Below are 23,203 nucleotides of genomic sequence, written 5' to 3' on the forward strand. Positions count from 1 at the left end.
AGCAGCCCCAAGAACTCATCTGAAGCATGACAGCATTACAGACTCATCATTGATTTCAAGCTGTCAGAAATATTCAGCAAGACAGCTGTTTCCAGAGAATAATGCAGAAAAATGTGGTACCACACAGTGAAGAGGAAAAATTCTGCTTATTTTAATTAACATGAACAGTGGTGCCCAGAAAACTGGATTCTAAACCAGGGTTCAGCAGATGCAAGTTCGATCTTCCATTTCACTATTAAACTACTGTGATAAGTCACCCCCCCCCCTTTTTTTTTTTTTTTTTTTTGCTTCTCCCCCAACTGCACACTACTTATAGCAGAGATTGTCTCTTGGTATGTAGCACAACTGAGCCCTGATTCAGGGCCACTAACACTCCCATAACAAGTCCTTTAAATCACTATTTTGAGACTTCCAGGACAGCTCTATGTACAGAGAGAAACTGCTCCCTCATCTTATTGTGGTCACACATCTGAGATTGAAAACGCTTTGTAAGATACTTAGCTATCATTCACAAATACTGTAGGAAAAGAAGGCTGGAAGACATCACTTGAGGTTAGAACTAAATGTATCACTCACCAGACAAATCCAGTAGTTCAGCCGCAAACAAAATCAAGATGGGAAATTTTTCCTGCATCTTGTGAAGCAACTCCTGAATCAGCCCAATAACAGCATATTCAGACAGGTAGCAGCTGGCTAAGGAGTCACTGCTGTCTTTTTGTAATGGGCATTTGCAGTGTTTGTTCTGAATGGACAGGGTATTGAGTTACTTTATAACAGCTTAAGCCAGACAACAACCAATAATCTGTTGCGCAAAAAAAAAAAAAAGGAAAAAAAAAGAAAAAAAGAAAAGAAAAAAAACCTGCACCAATTGGAATTGGAATCAATTGATTTTTAACAAAATAAAGCTACTTAAATACCTTTGAAAAGGCTGTTTCCAGAAGTTCCACCTCTCCAAGTTTCACTCTGCTTATTCCTCTAGCTGATAGCCTAAACATTGCTTTCCCTGAAGTGTCTTCCCATAGCTGGCAGTGAGGCCAAGCCTATATTATTGTGCTATCTAGACTAAAACAGATATTTTGCATCTTAGATACTGTAATTAAATTGCGATTTACAGTTCAATCTGTATCACACTCACAGATGAGAAGCAGCACAATAAATCATCAGTAGATACTGGAATTGCAACTGTTAAGACTAAACAGCAGGAACCTTCACAATTATAACTAGAGAAATAATTCTAATGGAAATAGTGGTATTACTGTCTTTGCAGACCACTTATGCCCTGAAAAGGCATTTCTCTATATAATATGTATAGGATAATCTATACTATATATCATGTGCATCTGCTTATATGTAAGGAGACTATTTGTTAATATACAAAATAATCTATACTCTAGGTCACATAATCTCTTCACAAATAAGCGGATGTACTTGTTAAATTTGAAAGCCTTCAGCTGACAGCATTATAGCTACTCTTCTGTCAGCAACACTGCCATACAGTCCTCACTAGATGCACTTTCCAGAAAATCTTGAACACGAACTAAAGCTGCATTTTTATGATTTACAGGCAATTATTGTGTATTCCTTGTGCTTCACCTTGACTCCAAGGCTCTTTATTTTATGGTTGACAGTGAACTCCAGCAATAAAGTTGCGATGCTTTAGTGCAGAAAGCAAACTCTTCAACCTCTTACAAGGTTTAAACTGCATTTTGGAACAACACGTAAGAGGTAGGAGCAATGCATTACTAACTTTCTTTTCAAGTTACACTTCACTGTTAATATTAATTCACTATCAACCTCTGTAGGAAACACACACACTAGAAGGGCGTTGCCATTTGTGTTACTCTTTAAATAAAGAATGACCATACAGAATATCAAAGATGAGTACCAGGGGCCATGACAAAGTTCCTAGGATTAGGAAAGTCAACTACTGTACTGACACCACACAATAAGAGGACAAAGGAATCTGATTAAGTTTACTAAGACAGTAAATACAACACTGCTAGGAAAGAGAGCTCATAATTCATCTGTAAACCTCACTGCCATAAGATTATCATTGACACTGATCACTTATGAAATTAAGACCAAAACACATCAGCAGGTTAATATGAGCACCCACAGGTTTAAGCAGAGCACAAGGTGGTATCAAGCGTACTATCCTGAAGCACAGTCTAGCTGCTAGTGCACAATATTTGTATTTCCTTCTGAAACACTGGGTACTGGACACATGAACTGGAAAGCAGACTAGACAAGCCCTTGGTCTAACATTGCTTGACTTTTAACATGATTTAACAACAAGGAACTTGCCAGTAAGAAATGGCACCATCATTTATTACAGCAAAGACAAGTCCAGTGCAAGCTCCTATCTTTAACTGTTAGCCTAGAATACAAATGAACTTTTCTTCTTGTATTTATATTGATGTTGTTTCACTTGCTTCTATAAAGGAACAGCAAAAAATGAAAAAAGGATTAAAAGTCCTATGAATAGTTTTATTAGAAGAATGAAGAAGCAATACTCAACAACAAATGGTATTAACAACATGTACCGAAGCTTTCTTGAGAACTTTAAACACTATGCACGTATTTCATAGAGGAGTTCAGAATGGCCATTCCATTGAGCTCCCGCAGTTGAAAAATATGCCTGAAAAGATCAAAACAGAAAGGAAGGATAAGATGCTGAGATGATGTAAGACTGACCAAACAAAAATTCTAAGCTTCCATTGCTCTGCTTCATCTCATGCCCAAACTGTCAGGGATGTTTAATGCTACACCCAAATTCCTCCTAAAGATAGCATGAGAAACAGTTTCTAGATTACTATTTCCCGCAAGAAAAAAAAAAGAAAATTAAAGTTCTAAATACTTAAATGATCAAGCAGGTGATACTTCAAATTAACAAAACCAGCAAAACAAAGTTCTTCCTTTTCAGTCCTCAGGAGTGTTTCGCAAATCTCAGTAGATACTTTCTCTACTGCTAATTTGGGAAGTCTGTCTACCAGCAGAAGCAAGGTTCTCAAACTTGTAAAGCTAAGCATTATCCCTAGATTTCTAGTATAGTAATTAAGAAGTATATTAATATGCTGGAACTCAGTTCCTCTGTCTGGAATGCAATTCAATACACAATTGACAGTTTGCCTCTAGCTAGGACTCAGCATACTCTCAGCAGCACAGACCTTCTTTGCTGACATTTATCTTTTGTGCTGTTCTCATTTCTCTGACCCCTACAAACTTGTAACACGACTCTTCTTCCATTCTTCCAGCAGAAGTAACATCAGAAAACAATGCAAAACGACCTTTGAAAAACCATATAAGCAAGCCAAATAGTAACACAGGAATCCTAAGGCAGGACTCAGGGAACAGTATCACAAGTGGGAATTCCAGCTGGTAGGAGGGTGACAAATTCCACAGGATATTTATTTGAACTGCTTTTTTCCCCCCACTCCCTGCTTGCTCTACAAGTAAAACTGAGTGCACCAACTAGGTGATACTGGATCCCCTGTTTATTCCTCACTGGCCTCTAGTTGCCAAATAGGTCCTCACATCAGTTCAAGAATTCCCACCTAGTAGTGACTGGTTGGCACATGAGAATAAATAGTCTGTTTTACAATACCTTGGTTCAGCAACACAAAGCTTCCCCAGAGCAATTGCTGCATTCTCCTGCACAGAAGTGTTTGTAGCATCACCACCAGCATGTTTCAACAAAATCATCACAACATTGGAATTCAGTAAGGATGTCGCTGCTCCAGGAACTACGAGGCACTGTCCAAGGCAGAAAGCAGCATTTCCTACAATCATTTCATTCTCTGACTCCAAGAGCTTCAGCAGCACACCAAACCCTGGGAGGAAGAAAGCAAGCGTTCACATTTTCTCCTCTCTTCATCTCAACTCTGATAGTTTCAGTATCCCGGATCCCAGAAACAGTGTGGCAATTACTTGCCCATGGCTATTAAGCAAACAGTGAAATAATCGCAACAGTATTAAGAGAAGTGAAGCTGGCTGGAACAGTGACATCTATTCCTATGGAAGTAACAAGAGCTCAAGGAACTGAAGAGAAAGCTCAAATTAAGAGGACTTAAGTACATATGGGGCAAGCAATACAAGAAACACATTCCAAAATGCTTGTTCTTCAGACAATCAGATTTAAAAGCTAAGCATAAACACTTGATCCCTGAAAAAATAAAACAGTTAATCCTATAAAATGCAGATCAATGGCATTAGATCGCAAGCCATTTCATTTCCATAGGAAAAGCCCTGCTCCCAAAAAGTAGGCCTCGCATCTGAAGGGATATTTTTCTAGAAAGTCTGGAGGAGCGGAGTAATTTCCTAGCAAGGTTCTGGATCCAGGATGATGTCTCAGATTCTCCCACCTAGATGCTGTTCTCACAAAATTGAGAGAAAAATTTACTTTCAGAGGGTCTTCAGCATAAGTTTGTTTCTCCATTTGTTAAATGTTTCCCTGAAACTGAACATGCCACATTTCCTGCTTGCAGACTAAAGGGATCTTGCACTGAACTTAAAATCAAGCCCTCTCACCCCATCATAATAACAGCTCAAGCATAGAGTAGAGCACCTTTATTGCCAAGCTAAATCTGTTAAGACAGAAATGTTATTTTGGAAAGACTAGATGGAAGAAAACAAAAAAGCCACACTCTCCTCTCCCAACACCCCTCCCCCCAAAAAAGAATTTACACATCTTTATCTAACATTAATCAACTCAGTTCCATCTACTTCAGTAACCTATGCTAACATATAGGAGCAGAGTATTTGGTCCATACTCTTCATACAGAATTGTATGGTTAATAGTGGCATCTGTAAATAGCAGTTACATCTCCTCAGGCCACAAAATTTAGGACCATTTAGAGAGGCTGCTTTCAAAATACAATACAGCCATGGCCTTCACATGCAGGAGGTTTCCCTGGGGTTACACAAATCCTCTTTGATTTCATTTCATAGTCCCATCTGTTCTACCTAATCATATCACACTTTCCCTTTTTTCTGCTGCAACAGAAAATCTTACGAAAAGGCAGGGTTGCTCCAGACTGCAATAGTGGTACCAGCAGTTGCTGGTGCAGAAAGCTGAACTAACCAGCCCAGCTGGAATGCAATGTAATGTCATAATACTATAGCTTGACTCCAAAGGGCTCATAACAGCAGGACAGCATGTAAGTTTGCAAACAGATGACAAAAACAGTAGCTTTACGTAAGATGAACACCCAGAGTGAGTTTTGGTTGAAAAAAAAAAATCAAAGTAAAGTGTCACTGCTTACCTAAGGAAATGAAAGCTTCATCTACAGATGACAGTGCTACTGACATGGAATATATAACAGGAAGATGATGCTCTAAGAGGATTTTAATGAACTAAAATCCTTAGGGTTCAAGTGGAACCATACAAGCTGACAGTTTCTTGACAGATTCAGCTATCCAGATAAAACTTAAGCATTTTTAGCTGTAATTACTTTATCACTAATTGAACCTAGATTTTAAAGCCAAGTAGTGTTACTCTAACAATTAGAACAAATATTAACAACTCAAAATACCCAAATACACCTGTTTGATATTATTACTCTTCCTCGGTACCCATTTCCTTTTAATATCAAGACAAATTTCCACATGTAAGTTGAAGGAAATTAAGAAACTCAACCATTAGAAATTAGAAGTCTAAATGAAGTACCTTATTTCAGCCACTAACTTTTGGACATAGGGCCCTCCCCTGTTATAATTAACAATTAGTATTTTCAAAATATACAGATTTATGGCCCTGGGGGCAAGGAGGGGGGAGTATCAAGCCATTCTACTAAAGAACGGTTTCTGTAACTCAGGCTCATTATCTGACGTGTGCACTTTTATCTACACAGTCAAGGCTCATTAAGCATTGCTTCTGGAGATAAAAATGGCACATTGCTCAGAAAACATGGCTGAAATCTTGCAGGAGTGAATCAACATTCAGTTGTTTGAGAAGGGAAGAAAGTATTCAGATGATGCTTAGACTGCCTCTCTTCATTCATTTTCTAATTAGTAAAGTTGTCACTTACTTTTATCTGACTTCACCACTTCTTCTTGAGCTTGGCTGTTACTTTTGGTGCAAATGGAAAGGGTCTTTATAGCATAATTGGATGTGATCTGTCCTCCAGCCTAGTTTTTTATTGAAAAAAATAAATAAATAACAGTTCATATCCCAGCTTACTCAAGGACAGAGAATAGCCTAGGTACCATGGAGATATTAAGGTATTATGCCTAAGCACAAATACCAAATTAAGACCTTTGTAGAGTATACATCTCAGCTCCCCCTCCATCTCTTTTAATATATTAGCTCATGACTACTCAGACACAGACCTTCAGTGACTCAGACCTTCATGCTATAATAACCTGACCTTTAATGGGACACCCACAAGAATAAATGTGCTTTTCAAATTGACATCACGGGAGTACTGTCAAAAATTAAAAACTGATAAGGGAATAAGACTATTAAAGTGGCAGATTTACAACACAGTGAAGGGCAGAGTAAAGAAACTTTGAGGAGAGAGAGGGGGAAAGTGAGTGTGTTCATGTGCATGTTACTTATGAAGCTGACTCTGCACTGTACAATACTGAAAAAAGTTAAAAAATATTCACAGGAGAAATTCAAGCTGTAACCAGGTCGCTCAGGACACTGGAGTTTAACACTGAATGTAAAATTAAGAGCTTTGACCATTTAAATGGAGAGGATAAAGTACAATCTCAGAATAGGCTGAAAATGAAACAAGAATATCTCTTTTCCCACCCTCATTATACATAAACAATTCCTTTAAGCTCTGGAGCCTGCTTCCTTTGATGTAAGCTATTAACTTCTCTGATGCTTGCAAGTTATGAGAGCTGGGCTGGGTGCCGTAGCCTTTTTCTATACTGATTTTATCTGCATCATAGTGATTCTATAGCATCCAGACAGGACTGAGTGGATATGCATTAGGCTTGATACACAGATATAGAGCAAAACAGTTTCTGCAGATTAAGGTATGTATAAATTTAGAGACAAGTTTTACCTTAGCCTGATTCAGCATTCATTGATAGATCTGTGAGGAGGGCTCCACTGCCTTACAATAGTCTGAATTAGACTACCCTAGCCTTAGGATTTAATCCTCAAGGTGGATCTGCAATAGCAAATTTCTGAATTTACAGGTCTCCTCAGTAGAGCTGTGTGCATGGGCACAGGCATCTGGCTCATATGGGAACTACTGAACAAACTGGGCTACAGACTACAAGAATAAGGCAGCATATAGGTGTCAAGGCAGTAGTGTCACAGTTCTTCAATGCCTTCCCTTCAGGGAAATAAGGGTCTAAGACTAAGTCAGTCTCCCCTCTCTGGCTGCCTATTCTTGTAACTCCTTAAAATTGCATTTGAGAGCACAGTTCCTCTGGCACAATGGACAACATGATGCAGATGTACATCCAGAGTAACAGTCTTTCTTGGAAAAGGAGGCTAAATACAGGGGAAACTTTGATCGGCTTTCCTCAGGGACTATAAAAGTAGAATCAAGTGAAATTTGCTAAGTTAATTTACTTTCAAAAAATTGATCATTTTCTTCACCACTCCTCCTTTTACTACTTCTTCTATTGCTGAGGAGGATGCCGGCAGGATGCGACTTAGCACTCCGATGGCTCTCTTAAGGAGAAAAGAAAGATTATGCTTATTTGTCAGAAGTTTTCAAAAAGAAAATAATTTGCAGTTTGTACAGTAAAACCAGAAGTGATAAAAAAATTACAGAAATATAATGAACAATACATCTTTAGGACATTACTCGCTCTTCTTACTGGAAACTGAACTCTGCATTTCTAAAGGCTCAGTGTAAAGGGGAGACTAAACTGAGATGATGACAGCTCCTCGCATATTTGTTCACTGAAATTCACAGGAGAAACTAGGCTAGCACTGCCGGTATCGAGTCAAAGTCAATGTAAGTAAAACAGATCAGAAATAAATGTTCGTGTAAGCTCAGCTAGAGGCGACAGCACTCCCATTTGAGACCATATCTACTCTTATCAATTCACCTTTCTGTAGGAGTTGCACAAAAATGAGAATACAGTCGTCTAAGAATGATTCACATGCAAGAATTGTAAAAAGAAACAGCTGTTAAACACCCAAATTGCTCTTGTTCCTTTGCCTCTAGATTGATTTAACACTTTGAAAGAGTTTTGTAATGAAAACCATCGTAAAAAAAAAAAAAAAAAAAAAATCAAATGATTTGTAAGAACTTCTATAAAAAAATTTTAAGAGAATACGGAGAACCCTACTGTATCAAACATAACATCAAGAACTGAGCAATACAAGTGCTATATTTCTTTACTGATAATAATTGCATTTTTTTAGGCTTCAAAGCCTAATGTGCCAACTTCAAAAAGGTTGCACAGGGCAGCAGTTTGCCCTGAAGAATTCAGTTCAAGTCAGCTTACACATTCTTTTTAGTCCACTAATATCCACTTACTGTCACAATCCTTCCATCCTTACTGCTGAGGAGACACATGCATCTCCCACTTATGTCCACAGCAAAATACTGAAAAAAACAATGTAAAAAATTCAGGTCCAACTGACCGCTTCAGGTCCAACTGCCAAGTGAGATGTTAGAGCAGAAATGGACTGGAAAGGAAAGTTAGCCTACAGGAAAGAATCCAAAGAAGACTTTAAGGTACACATGGCAGTAAGTTACTAACTCTTCAGTACCCATATGTAATTTTAAAAAATTCTACTTTCTCGATGAAATCTTTAGTTTTACATTATTTTGGAATATGCTAAGCATCTGCAAATACTGAGTAACTGGAGACTGATGTAAAACACATTTATACTGCTATGAAGATGTACTGTATGTACTCTATGCTATTTTTATAACAAATGTGTGTACACGGCAGGTGAAGGTACGGAAAATTCCTTAAATCTTTTCGCTTTAGATTTTTCAAACTGTCAGTTACCCTTAATGATCACCTTAAACACCAATAACCTTTTTTTTTTTTTAAAAAAAAAAAGTTAACTAAACACCAGTAAAACCCAGTGTTGGTGCTTGCAGTTCCTCAGCAAGTTTAAGGGAAAATAGGGCTCTAAATCTTTACAGCACAGCCAAGCTCTCCTCCCCTGTGTAGACTGCAAGGTTCATGATATTCCATGGTCATCCCCTCTCCACCAGCCTCCTACTTTTGAATTTTCTGGTATGATGTCAGTGGTTTTGTATCAGGTCCGTTTACAGTAAAAAGGGAGGAAGATACTGTAACTGTTCAAGCAATTCTAAATCTCCAAGGAAATAATTAAAGTAAGAAGGCTATCAAATAACATTCACACATCTTGTTTACCTGGATGGCTGCATTTGATTCAAGCAGCAAATTCATCATTAGGCCCAGTACTGCAAACAAGCACTCCTGGTATTTGAGTTTACTGCCACCAGACAGACATTCATCCTATACACAGAGGAGAGAAGAGTGCATCCAATTCAGAAGTTGAGAATGTTTATTTCTGTAGTCTACTGTGTGCTTACCTACTGGTAAGTGTTCCTCTTATGTACTGTGAACTGGAGGGAAAATAAAAAAAAAAATAAAGTTCTATGAGCAGAGCTGAGGAAGCTTCTTTCTTATTTGTTCTTATGGTTGACTTTGGTGTCTAAAGCTGTACAGTCCAACTGAGACTTCTGATATTTAGACAATTCAGAAAACCTTTTCCCACACACTGAATTCTTTGCTTGCTAAGGACCAAGTTCATACTGCATCCCTACCCTGAAAGGGACCACTGATGTGACCTCACTCCTCCACCCACCTACCAAGTCAACTTGCATGAGCAACAGACAACTCAGACCTTTATCCCTCAAATCTGACAAATGGATAAAAGTTAAGAGTTGTGAGTTATTAGGGGAGGCAGACAAAAAAGGGTCACACAACCATCATTTCCACAAGATAAGAGTCTTAAAACACTGTTTTGAGGGTACAATCAAGTCTCTTTACCATAAGCTTTAAGCAAGCCTGCCAACACTCTTGGCAGTCAGCCATCTGCTTTCGTATGACCACATCAGCACACAGATCTCCCATGATGCCAATACAATGGGCAAGCGCTGTCTGGTTCACCAGCTTGGCAGAGGTCTAAAAACCAGAAGAGCAGAGTAACAGTTTTAAGAACAAATGACAAGAAAACAACAAATGGGTGTTCCTACCCCTTTGGCAACGGAAACTAGGATTCTACAATCAGTCTTATTTGCATTAAACCCAAACAGTTTGAAGTTTGCAAGTTACCTTCATTTTCACAACTAAAATCTCTGAGCCTGTTTTGAAAAATTCACATGGCTGAAGAAATAGTTTGTGGTCCCTGATCTCGGACTGCAAATGTTGCCCACTGTCACATATTCAGATCACAGAACATAACAGCTTCTGCTGTAAGGTGTGCTCAGACAGAGAACAGCAAGCAGTGAAGAAAAAAAAAAGGCTGTTATTGCTGTATTTTCTTCATGCTCATTTGAAAAACCAGAAAAATATTTTACTTTCTAGCTATAGGTATACCTGCCATTCTGCAACAGAACCCATGCTCTGTGTTATCTCTCCACTCCTCCTGGAGACATGTTTTTGCACCAACAGTATTGTAAGTAAGTTTCTAGTGCAAATAAATAGTAGCCAATAAAGAGATCCAAACCACTAAACTTATTTCGTTTGTGACCTAATGTCATCTTTTAACCCTCAGATTAGGAACAGAAAATCATCCTCCAAGATACAACCAGTTAGTGACAGTAGATTAAAGTCACAACAAGGACTGTCTAAAGCAAAGTTAAGGGGTGAAATCTTGGCCTGACAGATTATCAGTAGGACTCTCCAAGAGTCTAGAGTTTTCACTGTTTATGAAGTCAGTACTGGGTATCAGCCAAGCTCTAAGTACTGAGGACTGAGAAGAATATTTTCTGAGGCAAGTTTCAATAACATAACTGGATTTCTTGCTTCTACAGAACAAGGCAAAAATATAGTAACCACCTCTACCACAGAGGAGTTTGATCTATAAGCAAGTGGCTATGACACTGAAAAGAATGATTGAAAGACATTATACAAAAGTTAACAAGAAATACAAGAACTGAGATCTTTCATACCAGCAACTGGCTGAATAAAGGTAAAACATCTGTGGAAAACTTGATGCGACACTGGGTTTTGAATCTGTTCAGGATAAAGAAAGCAATAATCAAACACGTAGAACTTTAGGCAAAAATCACAGAAATTAAGCCAACACAATAGCAATAAAGAGACAAGTTAAACAACTTTACTGCTGACAAACCATCTAGGTACAGGAACTAAGTCCTAGCTACCAAAGTTTAAAACAGCATGGATAATTTAAATAAGCTAATACATTTGTTTTCTCAATTATCCTCTTTCAGTATGAATAAATACTGCCTTATGATCTAAACTAATAAGTCAAATTTCTTCAGACTTACACCTGGGCAAACTTGATGGCACAAGTTTGTATCAGCCATAGAAACATTACAGGTCTTTGTTTCCAAAAGATACAAAAATCCTTTCATTTCCACCACAGCTTCTTATCTATTAGTACACTTTAAAATGGTTCTTTGTCCATGGGACAAAGAAAGCATTCAAAATATAGCTCTGCAAGCTGCCCTTAGAGACAGTGATAATGTCATCTGGTATGTTTCAAAGCACAACGTTCTAGAAATAAATGCAGAAATGCAAGTTACTTTTCCTCTTTGGTTAGATCAGTCAGTATGTTCATGGCACTGCTAGCCTCGGCATCAGTGCTGCTGACAAACATCATCAAAATCTGTAGCCACCTATAAAAAAAAAAAAAACACACAAACTTAGGTCAGTTTTGGTTTAAGGTTCAAAACTGCAGCTTAAGTGCACTGGTATAATCTGTGATCTTGAATGCCTTCGAGTTCAGTAGGATTTCAGCCAAGCTGCATATACTCCATGCTCCAAACATACTCAGTCACCTAACTGCCATTGGGAGAAGGTCTTGGCATGAGACTCTCTTACAAAACTGTACTTCCTTGCACAACTGCACCGATTTTAACAGAGATGCACCAATACCCATCAGTGTTAAAACATTTCATCAGCATGTAAGCTTCAAAAGACATTTGAAACTGGGCTGCTTTACTGCTGGCAAACTTCCTGAACAAAGATAAGCAGAATGCACCAGTCAGGACAGGACACTGTCAGCCCAGTACTCAGCTTTCAATAGACTATAAACACATGCAAGGAAGGTCAGAGTGTTGATACCTGAACAGCTGAAAGAAACAGACTGAGTAAAGGCAACAGTCTTGGGGAGAGGTTAACCTTCCCAAGCAGCAATGGAAACTTCATCTCCTGCCGGAATTGATAAATCATCATACCAGTTACCTTTTCAGCTCTTGGACAGTATGCTTATGTGATGTGAAGCTGCATACAATTCACATGATTTCAATACCTCATGCCCCTCCGCTGAGCTGAAATTTCCTGCCATCCTCCTCCAAGATTGCAGTTCAAAAAGAGAACTACAGTCTCCTCCCTTTTTGGCAGTGAGCCCAACAGCTAAGAAGCTCAATACCTGCAACTTCACCTTCTGAACATCCTCACTTTTCTAGCAATTAGTCCTAAAATCTTTTCCAGAAGCTGACACAAGATTTTTTTTCCAGGTTCCTGATATTCCAAGCCACAGCACTGTTATCTGCTTTTATTAAACTTCCTCTCACACATGGCTCATGTCTTAACTTTCCCTTTGAGGAACAATATCTAGGAGTTAACATGGTATATCATACACTAAAGTGCATATACCTGTTGAAGAACCTTTTCTGTTCATTAGTTACTTAAAATCATTTAATACCAACAAGTACATCAGATTTTCTCCTCTGCTTAACTGCAGAAGGAAATAGCAAGACAACAGTACAGAGGTAATAGACTAATTTCTTTCTCCACTTAGTGAGTCATTGCAGCACTGTCAATAATCAAAAATGCCAGCTGCCACAGGATGAGAGAGTAGCAGCTTGCAACCCCAAGCCATTAACAGATAACAATGTAAGTCCTTGCTAGAGTGCCACACAAACACACTCTTACTGTTTTAGAAAAGTAACTATGCCTCAAAATTATGTACGCACCTCCGAGAATAAGCTCTTTCTATTTAGCTTCACAAGCGTGTTCAGGTGCAAAATTTACCAAAGCAGCTGTCCCTACATACCTAACTTCTTACCTCTGCTGTTCCAGTACTATAGAGTTTCTGCTCAAGCAGGCCTACCACTCTAGGGCAGAAGTCTCAAAGTTATTGGGTTACTACAAATTTGCAAAAAGCTTGCCAGCTATTTACTGCTCAGCTACGTGCTAGTGGAATGAGATTGAACCTCTGGGAGCCCAGGGAATATCAAAATTTTTCTGAATGGCTGTAGCATTAATTACTTGGTTAGGTCCTGGTGCCTAATCAGCAATCTCCTCCCGTTCTCATTCTCTGAATAGAGGGAGATTAGTGCCAAGGTCTCCTTCTGGATCTCTGGTACCCCAGAAGAAAGTAATTCGGACAGCTGTACATTCATGTCAGGGTGAGTTAACAGAAGACGCTGATTTTCCCCTGGAAAAAAAAATTATGATCAACCATGTACTATAAAAACCCTGTTACTCTTGGGGTTTTTTTTGTTGTTTTTTGTTCCTCCCCCACCTCCACCCAGAGGTGGATTTAAAAGGCTTAATATCTTCTTCATCCACTAATGGGATCATTCACTATGACTGCTGTGTTCACCTTGCCCAACATTCCTACAGAGCAATGGTAAGGTAGAACATCCGCTACTCTTCCCTCAGCTCCATTGCTTTAATACATTTAGATGTTTAAACTTCTACTCTCACTCGTGATATGCCAGCTTCCTGGTCAGTGTGCACTGCTACAAAAGAACAGTCAGTAGAAGCAAGAGCACAGAGCGTTGCTTCTCTCCACATGGTTATTTCATCAGCTGTCTGCAAACTGCTAGGCACAAAGCTGCTCAAGCCCTGCCAAGCACACACATGGAGCTAAACCTTTATTTGAACCTGTATTCCCTGCTAACCATCTACAGGCAAAATATAAATCATATCTCCTCCATTACCTGAAGCACAGATATGCTCTTAGGTGTCAGCTGGATCCCATGGCATACAGGTCAGGTGAAATGCTGACTCTAAGCATTCCAAATCTTCCTTGTGTGCCAGACTGCTACATTTTCTCCACTAGCCCCATTCCAGTACATTTCTCTCCTATCTGCAAACCTCCTAGAACTGGAGGCAAAGACTACCTTCCAGTGACTACTAATTCCCTAGTTGCCAAAAGATATCAACCTCACCCTTTTCCAATGTCATTTCTATACAGACCCGCTTTTCACTAGTTTAACTTCTTAAAAAAAAAAAAAAAAAAGAAAGTGATAGTATCCTAACAGCAAGCAATAGCCTTGTGTAACTTGCTTTCCACTCCTTAAGTGGTCTTAAGATGCAACAAACTCACAGGTGTAAATTTCACCTTGTGATAGATACAACAGGTGAAATTGCAGTTGCAGCTAAAGTTCATCTCCAGCACTTGCACTTAACCTGTAAAACTTTGTTTATAGTAAGGTTTACACCCAAGTGCTCTGAGGAAGGGCTATTCATACAAAAGGATTTTAGACATAGTAAGGGCCATATTAACAGTGCATTAACAATGATTAGCATTGATTAGTTTTACCATTCCCAGTGCAGACAGCTTGCCAAAGGAAGAGAAGTGAAACAGACAGATCCACCTCAGTAGTATTTTTCCTCTCTGCGCAGAAACCTCTAAATCAGAAATGTTAGTTTTTAAAAAGAGCTAATGACTGTTGAAACTTCAAGAACAGCGCTTGCTCTGTTCAACCACATCATGTTCAGAACCAACTTAGTTGTACAAGAATTTCAAATCACATCTTTTGCACAAGTCTTGTTTCCATTGTCTATCTGAACCTGACTCAAATACATCTCACAGAACAGATCCCATTTAAGACAGACTTTAGGGAGCTATTTAAATAGCTATTTGTCAGATTTCTTTCTTGATTACCAAAATGTAATTTAACATGCATTTTCTTAGCTATCATTATAAAAAGCAGAAGACAAGTCCCCAAGGATGATCTTTGTTCTTAAATTATAGGATTAAGTAGTTTTTCAGATTACATTACAAAGCTAGGATGCCAGATATCGACCTATGTCAATTTGTAGGAGCCAGATATGCTCAAAGTAACTAAGCTTTTACATCAGAGGTTCTTTTGCAACTGGTTAACAAACCTCTCTCACTATTAGAGATGGAGAAATAGGAGATCAAAGACAGAAGCACAAATCCATCAATTTTGTCCACTGCAGCCAAGAGAGCATTATTTGTCTAAAGGTCAGATAGAAGTCAGTCAATTCAAACATTAAAATCTGTTATTACATTATCTTTCAGTCATTTCATCTGAATTTCACATGGTGATTGTGTTTCCTGAAAATATCTTTTCGTTTTCTTACTCCACTCTACTATTCTCCCTGTTCTCCTTTGGAGAGCACTTACCGTCTTACGACCTTGTTGTCATTGATGATACTGAATCCATCATTTGTTCTAAATAAAGTTTGCTCAGTGCCTGGGGGAAAAAAAATGATATAACCAAATAAGCCCTGTGATCCATCTGGGTGATGCACCAAAATGAAGGCAGACTCCTGCTCTTCTGTAATACAGTCTTAAATGATAAGTTGACTGGATCAACAGCCTGGGGCAGGGTAGAGAGAGGCTGCATTTCCAGAAGAGGAAAAGAGATCACAACACTAGTTGAAGCAGAAACAGCTCTGAAGCTGAAGACTGTTCTAATTCATGACTGGTGCTGCATAGAGTGATTGACAACGTTAAAGGCTGAACATGAAACTAGCTTTGCAAATCAATATGCTATAGCCATCATTTCAAAAGAAATTAAACATCTGTTAAGTGACCCACATAAACATTCAAACCCCTGAGAGGCCTTAACAGCTCAGTTACGTTATCAATTTAGGGATTAAAAATAGATCTACTGCTCAAAGCTTTTGACATATCAAACATACTGTTGATTTCTATTTTTTAAAATACAGGGACAGTTTTTCTGTTCCTTCAAAACCTACTCCAATTTTCCTAAAAACATCTGTCTACTTGGATTACAACACCCCTATAACTAACAAACTTTGCATTAACTACTTACAGCCCTTCATGGCTCCTGTCAAAACTCTGATCCCTCCCGTATAGTAGAGGATGTTCTGGTCAGGCCTATCAAGTTTGTGCAGAAGTTCTTTTATGGACAAAGCTGTAACACTGCCAGACTCAAATTCTTTCAATGCTCTCTCTTCTTCGTTCATTCTTTTTTCCTCTAAGTTTACTTCATTCATGCAATCTTGGAAATCAAAATGAAGTAATGCAAGTTAGATTAACCATTCTAACACAGTAAAGTTTCAAGTCAAAAATGAAACTGGCTCCATGACAGAGGGAGCACTCTGCTTTCTACAACAACCCATGGCTGTGCTGAGTTAAGCACAGGGCTTAAATACAAGCAACAGTTGGACAAAGGTTGCATGAGAAGACTCCATGAAAAGTTTTGAAAAGTATAAAATTTAGATTTCTTACCTTTAAATAGGCTTTCCTTTTGGGGATCAATTTCTAAGATCTTCTGATAGCACTGCCTGGACTTAACAGAGACAAGGAACAGACTCTTAAGTTAAGATGAGATGGGAAAATAATAAAAAATTTTATCCTAGAGAAATTCAACCAGTCTAAGTTGTACAGCTGTTGGATCACAGTACTTATTAAAAAGTGTGAAAAAAAATTATGAAGAGAGAAGTCAAAACCTTTGCAATTGGTAGAGCCAGATGAGTATGATTTTCAGTCACTACTTAAGCCTGCAATTTTAAATGAAAATTTGAAACGCAAAGCCAGGAATAAGCTAGTAGGAACAAAACAAGCCAAGTTTCCCGTGATAAAATAACAAATAAGGTGTAACATTAAAAACGAAGGAACTGCAACTATCCGCACGGATTTTATTTGTGTGTCTTGCTAATATGTTCACAATTAAACCTATCACAACTTTAGGACAAGGAAAAACCTTCATAGACTGAGCTGCCAGGAACTCCAAGGTAGACTTGTGTAGATTTGTGGTCCATCTTCTACAACTACTTTATTACAAGCATTTCTGAAATGATCAGAAATGCTTTTGATCTTGACTGCTCTCTTCAAGCACATAGATCTTTTCAGTATAACCTCTACAGACTTCAATGTAGTAAAGTATTTTGCAGTGAATCACAATTTGTTCCTCTCATCCAAATCATGTTGAAAGCAAAATAAAACATGGTCATGTGCCCACAAGACTTAGCCAGCTTACCTCACTGAAGTGCTTCAGTGCCAAGTGAGCTTTCCCCATCTGAAAATAGGCTTTAATACATTTTTCATTGCACTGTGGAAAAAAAAAATCTTACGTTTCCAGGCTTGGGCAGTTAAAACTGTGTTAGCCTGAAAAGTACTAGTAAGCACAAAAGCGGGTACATCAGGTTTGGCTCTGATCTACTTAAAGGTTGAAAGCAGCTGGTACTAACATCCTTCCCAGAAAACTGTCATTAGGTAATTCCAGCAGACTCTCATGCTCTTAGGTAACATTTAGATCTGCATGAATAAGTCTAGCAACACCTTCACATGAACAGGGCTCTCGATCTGTAATGCTGACGTTGTTTCCCTCTTCCCAAAACTGGCAGCTAATAGATTTCCTTAGCATCAAAATTCACCTAACAGTAGTAAGATCTTACAGTCTCCAAGGAAGGTATCTAAGACCATATTTTATCAGGACACAACACAAGCTTAAAATGCAGTTCAGTAATCCAGGCTGAATTTTTTCGAGTATGTTTACCCCGCCATGCAGCAGTTTATTCTCATCCACTCATAAGCACTTTACATTTCTGTACTAAACTATAGCACGAAACAACAGGTGAATTGACATTAGGATAAAAAGCGATGGGGAAAATTTCAAAAAGTAAAAGAACACTTCCAGGATTTTGTACCACAAGGAAACTGATGTATTTTTTCATTCTAAAGAAAAATGACGAAGGCAGAATCACAACCTAGAGCTAGGGAACACCCTCATGTTTTGAGGTCAGAAGCATTCACTAGATGTTTACAGGCAAGAAAAGTCTTGCCAAGAACTCAGCTGTACAGTAAGATTCTCCAACTCCAGAGCAATTAATAAAAGAGACTGTTTTGACTCTATTATAATTTCAGGAGTGTCTTTGTATTACTGCTCATTTTCTGCAAGCAAGTCACTTTCTGCTGTGTAAAGTTTTTATATTAAGCCTTAATAGAACTTCCACTTCTTTTGATTAGCTCTAGAATGACATGAGTATTAATTGCCAGCAGCTGTATTAAAACAAACACACACACACACAATCACAAACACACACACGTATAACTCGATGCTAACAGACCGGATTATCTTTTCTGGTTCAATTATCTTTGGAAAAAACAGATTTCTTGAAATGCTGTTGTCAGTATTATGATCTCTCAATCACATTGCACTCAATGGGCATAGCTGATGTAACAACTGGATGTGGATTCAGCTTTTTAGTATTTCATAATCTTAACCTATTACCATCAACACATGAAAAATTCCTCTTTGTGGATTTAAACTTTTTTTTTTTTTTTTTAACGGACACAACATTGTCCACCAATTTGTGCGATAATTAGTTTACTATCACTTGTAACAAATCTTTCAGTGAAAAGTTCTTGAAAAGTAGAAAACTTTTTGCATGTAGGCAGCACTGAAACATTTCTTTATAGCAAACAAGTTAACGCAGGATGCGCAAATTTGTATACCATTACCACATTCTTTCATTTCCATTGAGCTGTCTCTACATCATCATTATACGCAAACTATATTCTCATTGGCGCTTGACCTGATTGCAAGAAACAGAAACCTGAAGTTACCTTTAAAGCCCATTCACAGTCACTAATGGCTTTTTCATATTCATGCATCTTCAGGTAGGCCTGAAATTAAAAGCCAAGAAAGTCCAGACAGAAAAATTAGACTATTTAACATGTCTTCCCCAACTGTGGTACAAACAATAACTAAAAATTAGGCTGTTAATGTACCTAATACATGGATTTATTTTCAGAATAATTACCAGTGGTTTCTTAACCCTTCTTCCATCTTACTGTGATTGTTTGTCATTTAGATTAAACATGAGGAAAAAAAAAAAAAAAACAGAATTCAATATACACATATGGATTAAACTAGGCAAGTAGAGAACACAAAACAAGCATTATCATTCTACAAAAATGGTAATTTAAAGAAAATGCAGTACATTTTAAGGAAGCTATAACACAAGACAATTTTCACTCCTTTTGGAGGAGCAGGGATTGATCTGTGCTACATCAAAGAAGGAGAAGGCTTAAATACATACTCAGCAAAGACCAGTCACAGTAGAAAAAGCTTTCTGGAATTCAGATACATTATTGGATAGAAAGGAAGTAATTTACATCTCTAATGATCTTTGTGTAGCTCTTCCATTAAGATTGTAAAGTGACATTGAAGTATTACAAATGAGTCATCCTGGCAAGTAAGACAAGTGAATACTACAATCTCTTGGCAAGAAATCAAGTATCTAATGCAAACCAACTTGTATGTGGAAGTCCACCTCTATTCAATTTCCCTGAACTTTTACTTTTCAGATGTCTTTGGATATGTGTTATGAATGTCACAACACATTGCTATCTTTTAAAGGTACACAAGATGCAAATAAATTGTGTAATGCATCTGCTGAAGCACTTGTACCCAGAGGAACTTTGTGTTCTTTCTTGGCAATACTACCCTGAAAGCAGTATACTGGTGGCTCACTTTTGTATGCTGACCTGTGCTCTGTTTGTGTAAAGCTCCTGCTTGTCCTTCAGTTTTTCTAGGCCTTCGGTGTATTTCTGAATGGCTGTTACATAGTCTCCTTTCCTGAAGGCATCATTTCCTTTCTCTTTCAGAGCTGCAGAACAACACACACACACACACACACATTCAAAATCATATTAGTTTCAAAATGGTGACTGAGGAAGAGAGAGATCATATTCTCCTTTTCCAGCAACCACAGCTCCCTTGCAGCTGCCATCAGCCATACTTAGTAAGAGACTTCTGAGCAATCCAGTGTACACAGCCTCCGTTCCTCCATTAAAATGCAAACTCTGAACATTTCTCTTTTCTTTGCTTAGTCCTACTTTCAAATACTGAAACTTTCTCCCTCCATCCTAAAACTTTATCATAAGAAGAGTAGGAAGAAAAATGAGTTTTAACTGTATGAAGTATACAATCTTGTTTCAGCTAATCAACACTGTGCAGAAAAATCATCAATCTCAAAAATGCCACATGACTACCTCAGTGTGTGTTAGAATGGCATTCAGAAAGTGGCACAACAGCCTCTTAAGTCATCCATTTCCTTCTAAATAGTTTCTGAAGGCATTAGCTAGAAAAACTTTAGCAATTACCATCTGCTAAATGTTCATTTCTCTTTCTTCGTTTAGCACGCTCTCTTGCATCCTTTTCCAAAGCTGCCAGAAAGCCATCTTTGAGTCAGGAGATTTTATTGCCGGTTCAGTCAAAAAACAAACAAAAAAAATCATTAAAATCAAACTACAGATGAGAAGAAGTCATTTTTGAGGTATTTCTGAATCATTCTTCCATAAAGAAACTGGAAGGTGAATGACAATATACTATACATAAAGGTCATCCTACCATCTCAGGATTGCATACTCGCCTCTATGTAGTTCATCTCTACAGATCAGCTTGCTTCTTGTAATTTTAGAGTAATGAATTTCTAGATGAGAAGCCAGAATATGATGACAAACTACAGCAAGAAGCTTCCTAACTATGAACAAATGCAGCCATACTGCTAAGACTCCTGAATGTGTTGCCTAATCTGACTGAATGTTCATTAAGAAGAAAAAATAGCTTTGACTGTAGTGGGAGTGAGCTTAGGCCTTGCATGAAGTAACAGCAATCCTCATCCTTAAGTTAGCCAAAACAGGACTGAAGAGAAGGCAAGTATCACAGGGAACACCGTCCTACCTGAATTTATTGTCTCCACTTGTTCTATGTCCTAAAAAAACAGAAATACAGTACATATATGTACACATACAGATATCTAATAAAACCCATAGCAGCAAAGGAACATTTGGTTCAGTTATTCAAAGTGACAGATGCACTGAAATACAGTGGAAATGCCAAACTGACACTTTAACAAAGGATGTAAGGGACTTAACTTCATCTTTAATGAGCTAAGTCATTGAAATCCAGACCCTACTGCATGAATCAAAGCCTAATGAAATTAATGAAAAGACTCTTTTGTCCTTAACTAGTTTTGCTCAAGTCTCTGAAGTGCAAATAAGAGCTACATGTTGCAGAACCAAAATGCCTGCATCTAACTTGGATAAGTCCAAGAGAAATATTTTGTGTTCATAGCAGTTCTTGGACAAACACAAAATACAACATCAAATACCTTCCAGTAAGATTGCTCATGAAGAAAATAAAGTCACTTTCTAATATATGTGTATGCATTTTCCCAAGCTTTTTCCTCTGGGGCAAGATATGTGGACTCATGTCATTTAAAAGATCTCAACTGCACACAGTTTAAACTGCAAAGGAAAAGTTAAACCTTACAGAAGCTCGTGAGTTGATCACCGTTCTGTTCACCTTCGTCTTGCATTCTTCCTCCTCACTAGCCTCTTTCTCACAGAGCCTTTTCTCTGTCTCAGCAAGGGCTTTTTCCTGAATAGCTGGGTCTGTGGACTTCAAGCCTTCAACTAAATTGGCTAAAAAAAAAAAAAAAAAAAGGCACAGACACATGGACTTGGGTGACCCCAGGAAACCAGGAGCTCAGTTCTGCCTCGGGTTACACATGCTTCTGAAGCCACCGGCGACAAGGAGAGCATTTATAAACGGGAATATTCACTGACAAGCGTTCTTCCCCCTCCTAAGAGCTATCTGTAGCTTCCACATTGGCAAAAAATTACCTATAGCTCCAGGAAGCAGCTCGACTTGCGCACAGAACCAGCCAGGCCGAGGTGCAGGGCCAGGCCGCGCGGGCGGGCGGCGGCACCGCTCCTCTTCGCCATTTCGCGCCCTTTCCCGCCGCCAGTGCGCCCGCCGGCTCTTCCTCGACCGGCCGGTACCCGCCTGGGCGCGCCCGGCGCCCACAGCCCCGCAGCGCAACTCCCCCCCCGCGCCGCTTACTGATGTCGTCGACGCGGCGGAGGAACCGCTGGAAATCCTCCTCCTGCTGCTCGTCGCCCAACATGGCGGCGCTGCGGCGGGCCGGGGCGCGCAGCCCGTCCCGGGCGGGAGCCGGACCCCCGCGGGCCGCCGTATGTACGCGGCGTTGCCATGGGGACCGCGGGCTGCTGGCCACGCCCCTCGCCGCGTCCACGGGCGGCGCCACGCAAGGGAGGGCGTCTCCTAGCAACGCCGGCCGGGGGGCGGGCCGCGGCCTGGGCGGGCCTGGGCGGGCCTGGGCGGGCCTGGGCGCGGCGGCGGCGGCGGCGGCGGCGCCCGGCGCGGGGTGCGCCCTTCGCCGCCTCCCGCGCTACCCGACGGTAGCCGCCTCTTCTCGCAGCCCGTCCGACGCGGCCTCGCAGCCGGCGTGACTGTTGTGCGCGGCCTGGCGCCCAGGCGCGCTCGCTCGCCGGCGGTCTCGTCGCTGGCAGCAGCAGCCTCTGCCGCTGGATCGGCGCAGCCCTCCCTGCTTCCAGCTGCTTTCCAGCTGCCACCGGCAAGAGTGGCCACGAGCGTGGCGTCGCGGTGCGCAGGCGAACACGGGTTGCCGTTTGAACTGCGGCTCTATCAGGCAGCAGCACGGCTGTTTGCATCAGCGTCCGTTCCTGCTTCCTCGTCCTGTCAGACTCCGCTGAAGCCCACGCGGGTTCCCGGAGGTGCTCTCCCAGCCTTTGTGGCGATCCGTTAATTCCCTGCAGGGGGATTTGCTTCCTAACGCTCCTGATGTGCTGCTCAGAGCGGAGAAAGGCCTGCTCCTGGCCCTTCCTTGCCAGCTTGTTTGGAGACGCAGAAAGCAGCAGTGTCCTCTGGAGCACACGGAGCCACGGGTACTGCGCAGGTTATGCCTGTGTGTTAGAGATTAGGCCAGCTGGAGTAAAACTGGTTGCTGCTCTTCTGCACATACCTAGGGGGTGGGATGGGGGATGTCTGGACACACAGTGAAAAACAACTCTTACCCGTATCGACCCCACAGCAGGGAGGCAAATGGGGAC

General features: G+C 39.9%; 1 protein-coding gene across 5 annotated transcripts; it reads right to left on the minus strand.

Moving 5' to 3' along the window:
• Positions 1–1,950: 1,950 nt before the first annotated feature.
• On the minus strand, positions 1,951–22,331 carry TTC12 (tetratricopeptide repeat domain 12). Of its 5 annotated transcripts, XM_062594687.1 has the most exons (21): positions 22,173–22,330; positions 21,600–21,751; positions 21,009–21,039; positions 20,429–20,506; positions 19,811–19,932; positions 18,887–18,946; positions 17,298–17,369; positions 16,547–16,607; positions 16,128–16,316; positions 15,473–15,542; positions 14,642–14,730; positions 13,360–13,528; positions 11,670–11,762; positions 11,073–11,136; positions 9,949–10,083; positions 9,307–9,411; positions 8,451–8,519; positions 7,532–7,633; positions 6,027–6,126; positions 3,605–3,830; positions 1,951–2,638 (listed from the first exon to the last, which is right to left on the minus strand). In XM_062594687.1, the coding sequence occupies exons 1-21, from the start codon at positions 22,234–22,236 to the stop codon at positions 2,563–2,565; spliced, it is 2,127 nt and encodes a 708-aa protein (XP_062450671.1). In that variant the 5' UTR covers positions 22,237–22,330; the 3' UTR covers positions 1,951–2,562. The 5 variants fall into 5 exon arrangements, with proteins under 5 accessions (XP_062450671.1, XP_062450673.1, XP_062450672.1 ...); XM_062594689.1 differs by lacking the exon at positions 7,532–7,633 and having other exon boundaries at positions 22,173–22,331; XM_062594688.1 differs by lacking the exon at positions 8,451–8,519.
• Positions 22,332–23,203: the final 872 nt, after the last annotated feature.

The sequence above is a fragment of the Rhea pennata genome, chromosome 24 (genome assembly GCF_028389875.1).
Source record: "Rhea pennata isolate bPtePen1 chromosome 24, bPtePen1.pri, whole genome shotgun sequence".
NCBI classification, from domain to species: Eukaryota; Metazoa; Chordata; class Aves; order Rheiformes; family Rheidae; genus Rhea; species Rhea pennata.

Excerpts from the sequence above, each read along its gene's own strand:
- TTC12 (XM_062594687.1), bottom strand. The coding sequence starts at position 22,236 with ATGTTGGGCGACGAGCAGCAGGAGGAGGATTTCCAGCGGTTCCTCCGC. Across the intron at positions 20,507-21,008 it reads AGTGGAGACAATAAATTCAG|ATGGCTTTCTGGCAGCTTTG; the intron begins GTAGGACGGTGT and ends CCTGACTCAAAG. Across the intron at positions 18,947-19,810 it reads TTTACACAAACAGAGCACAG|GCCTACCTGAAGATGCATGA; the intron begins GTCAGCATACAA and ends TTTTAATTTCAG.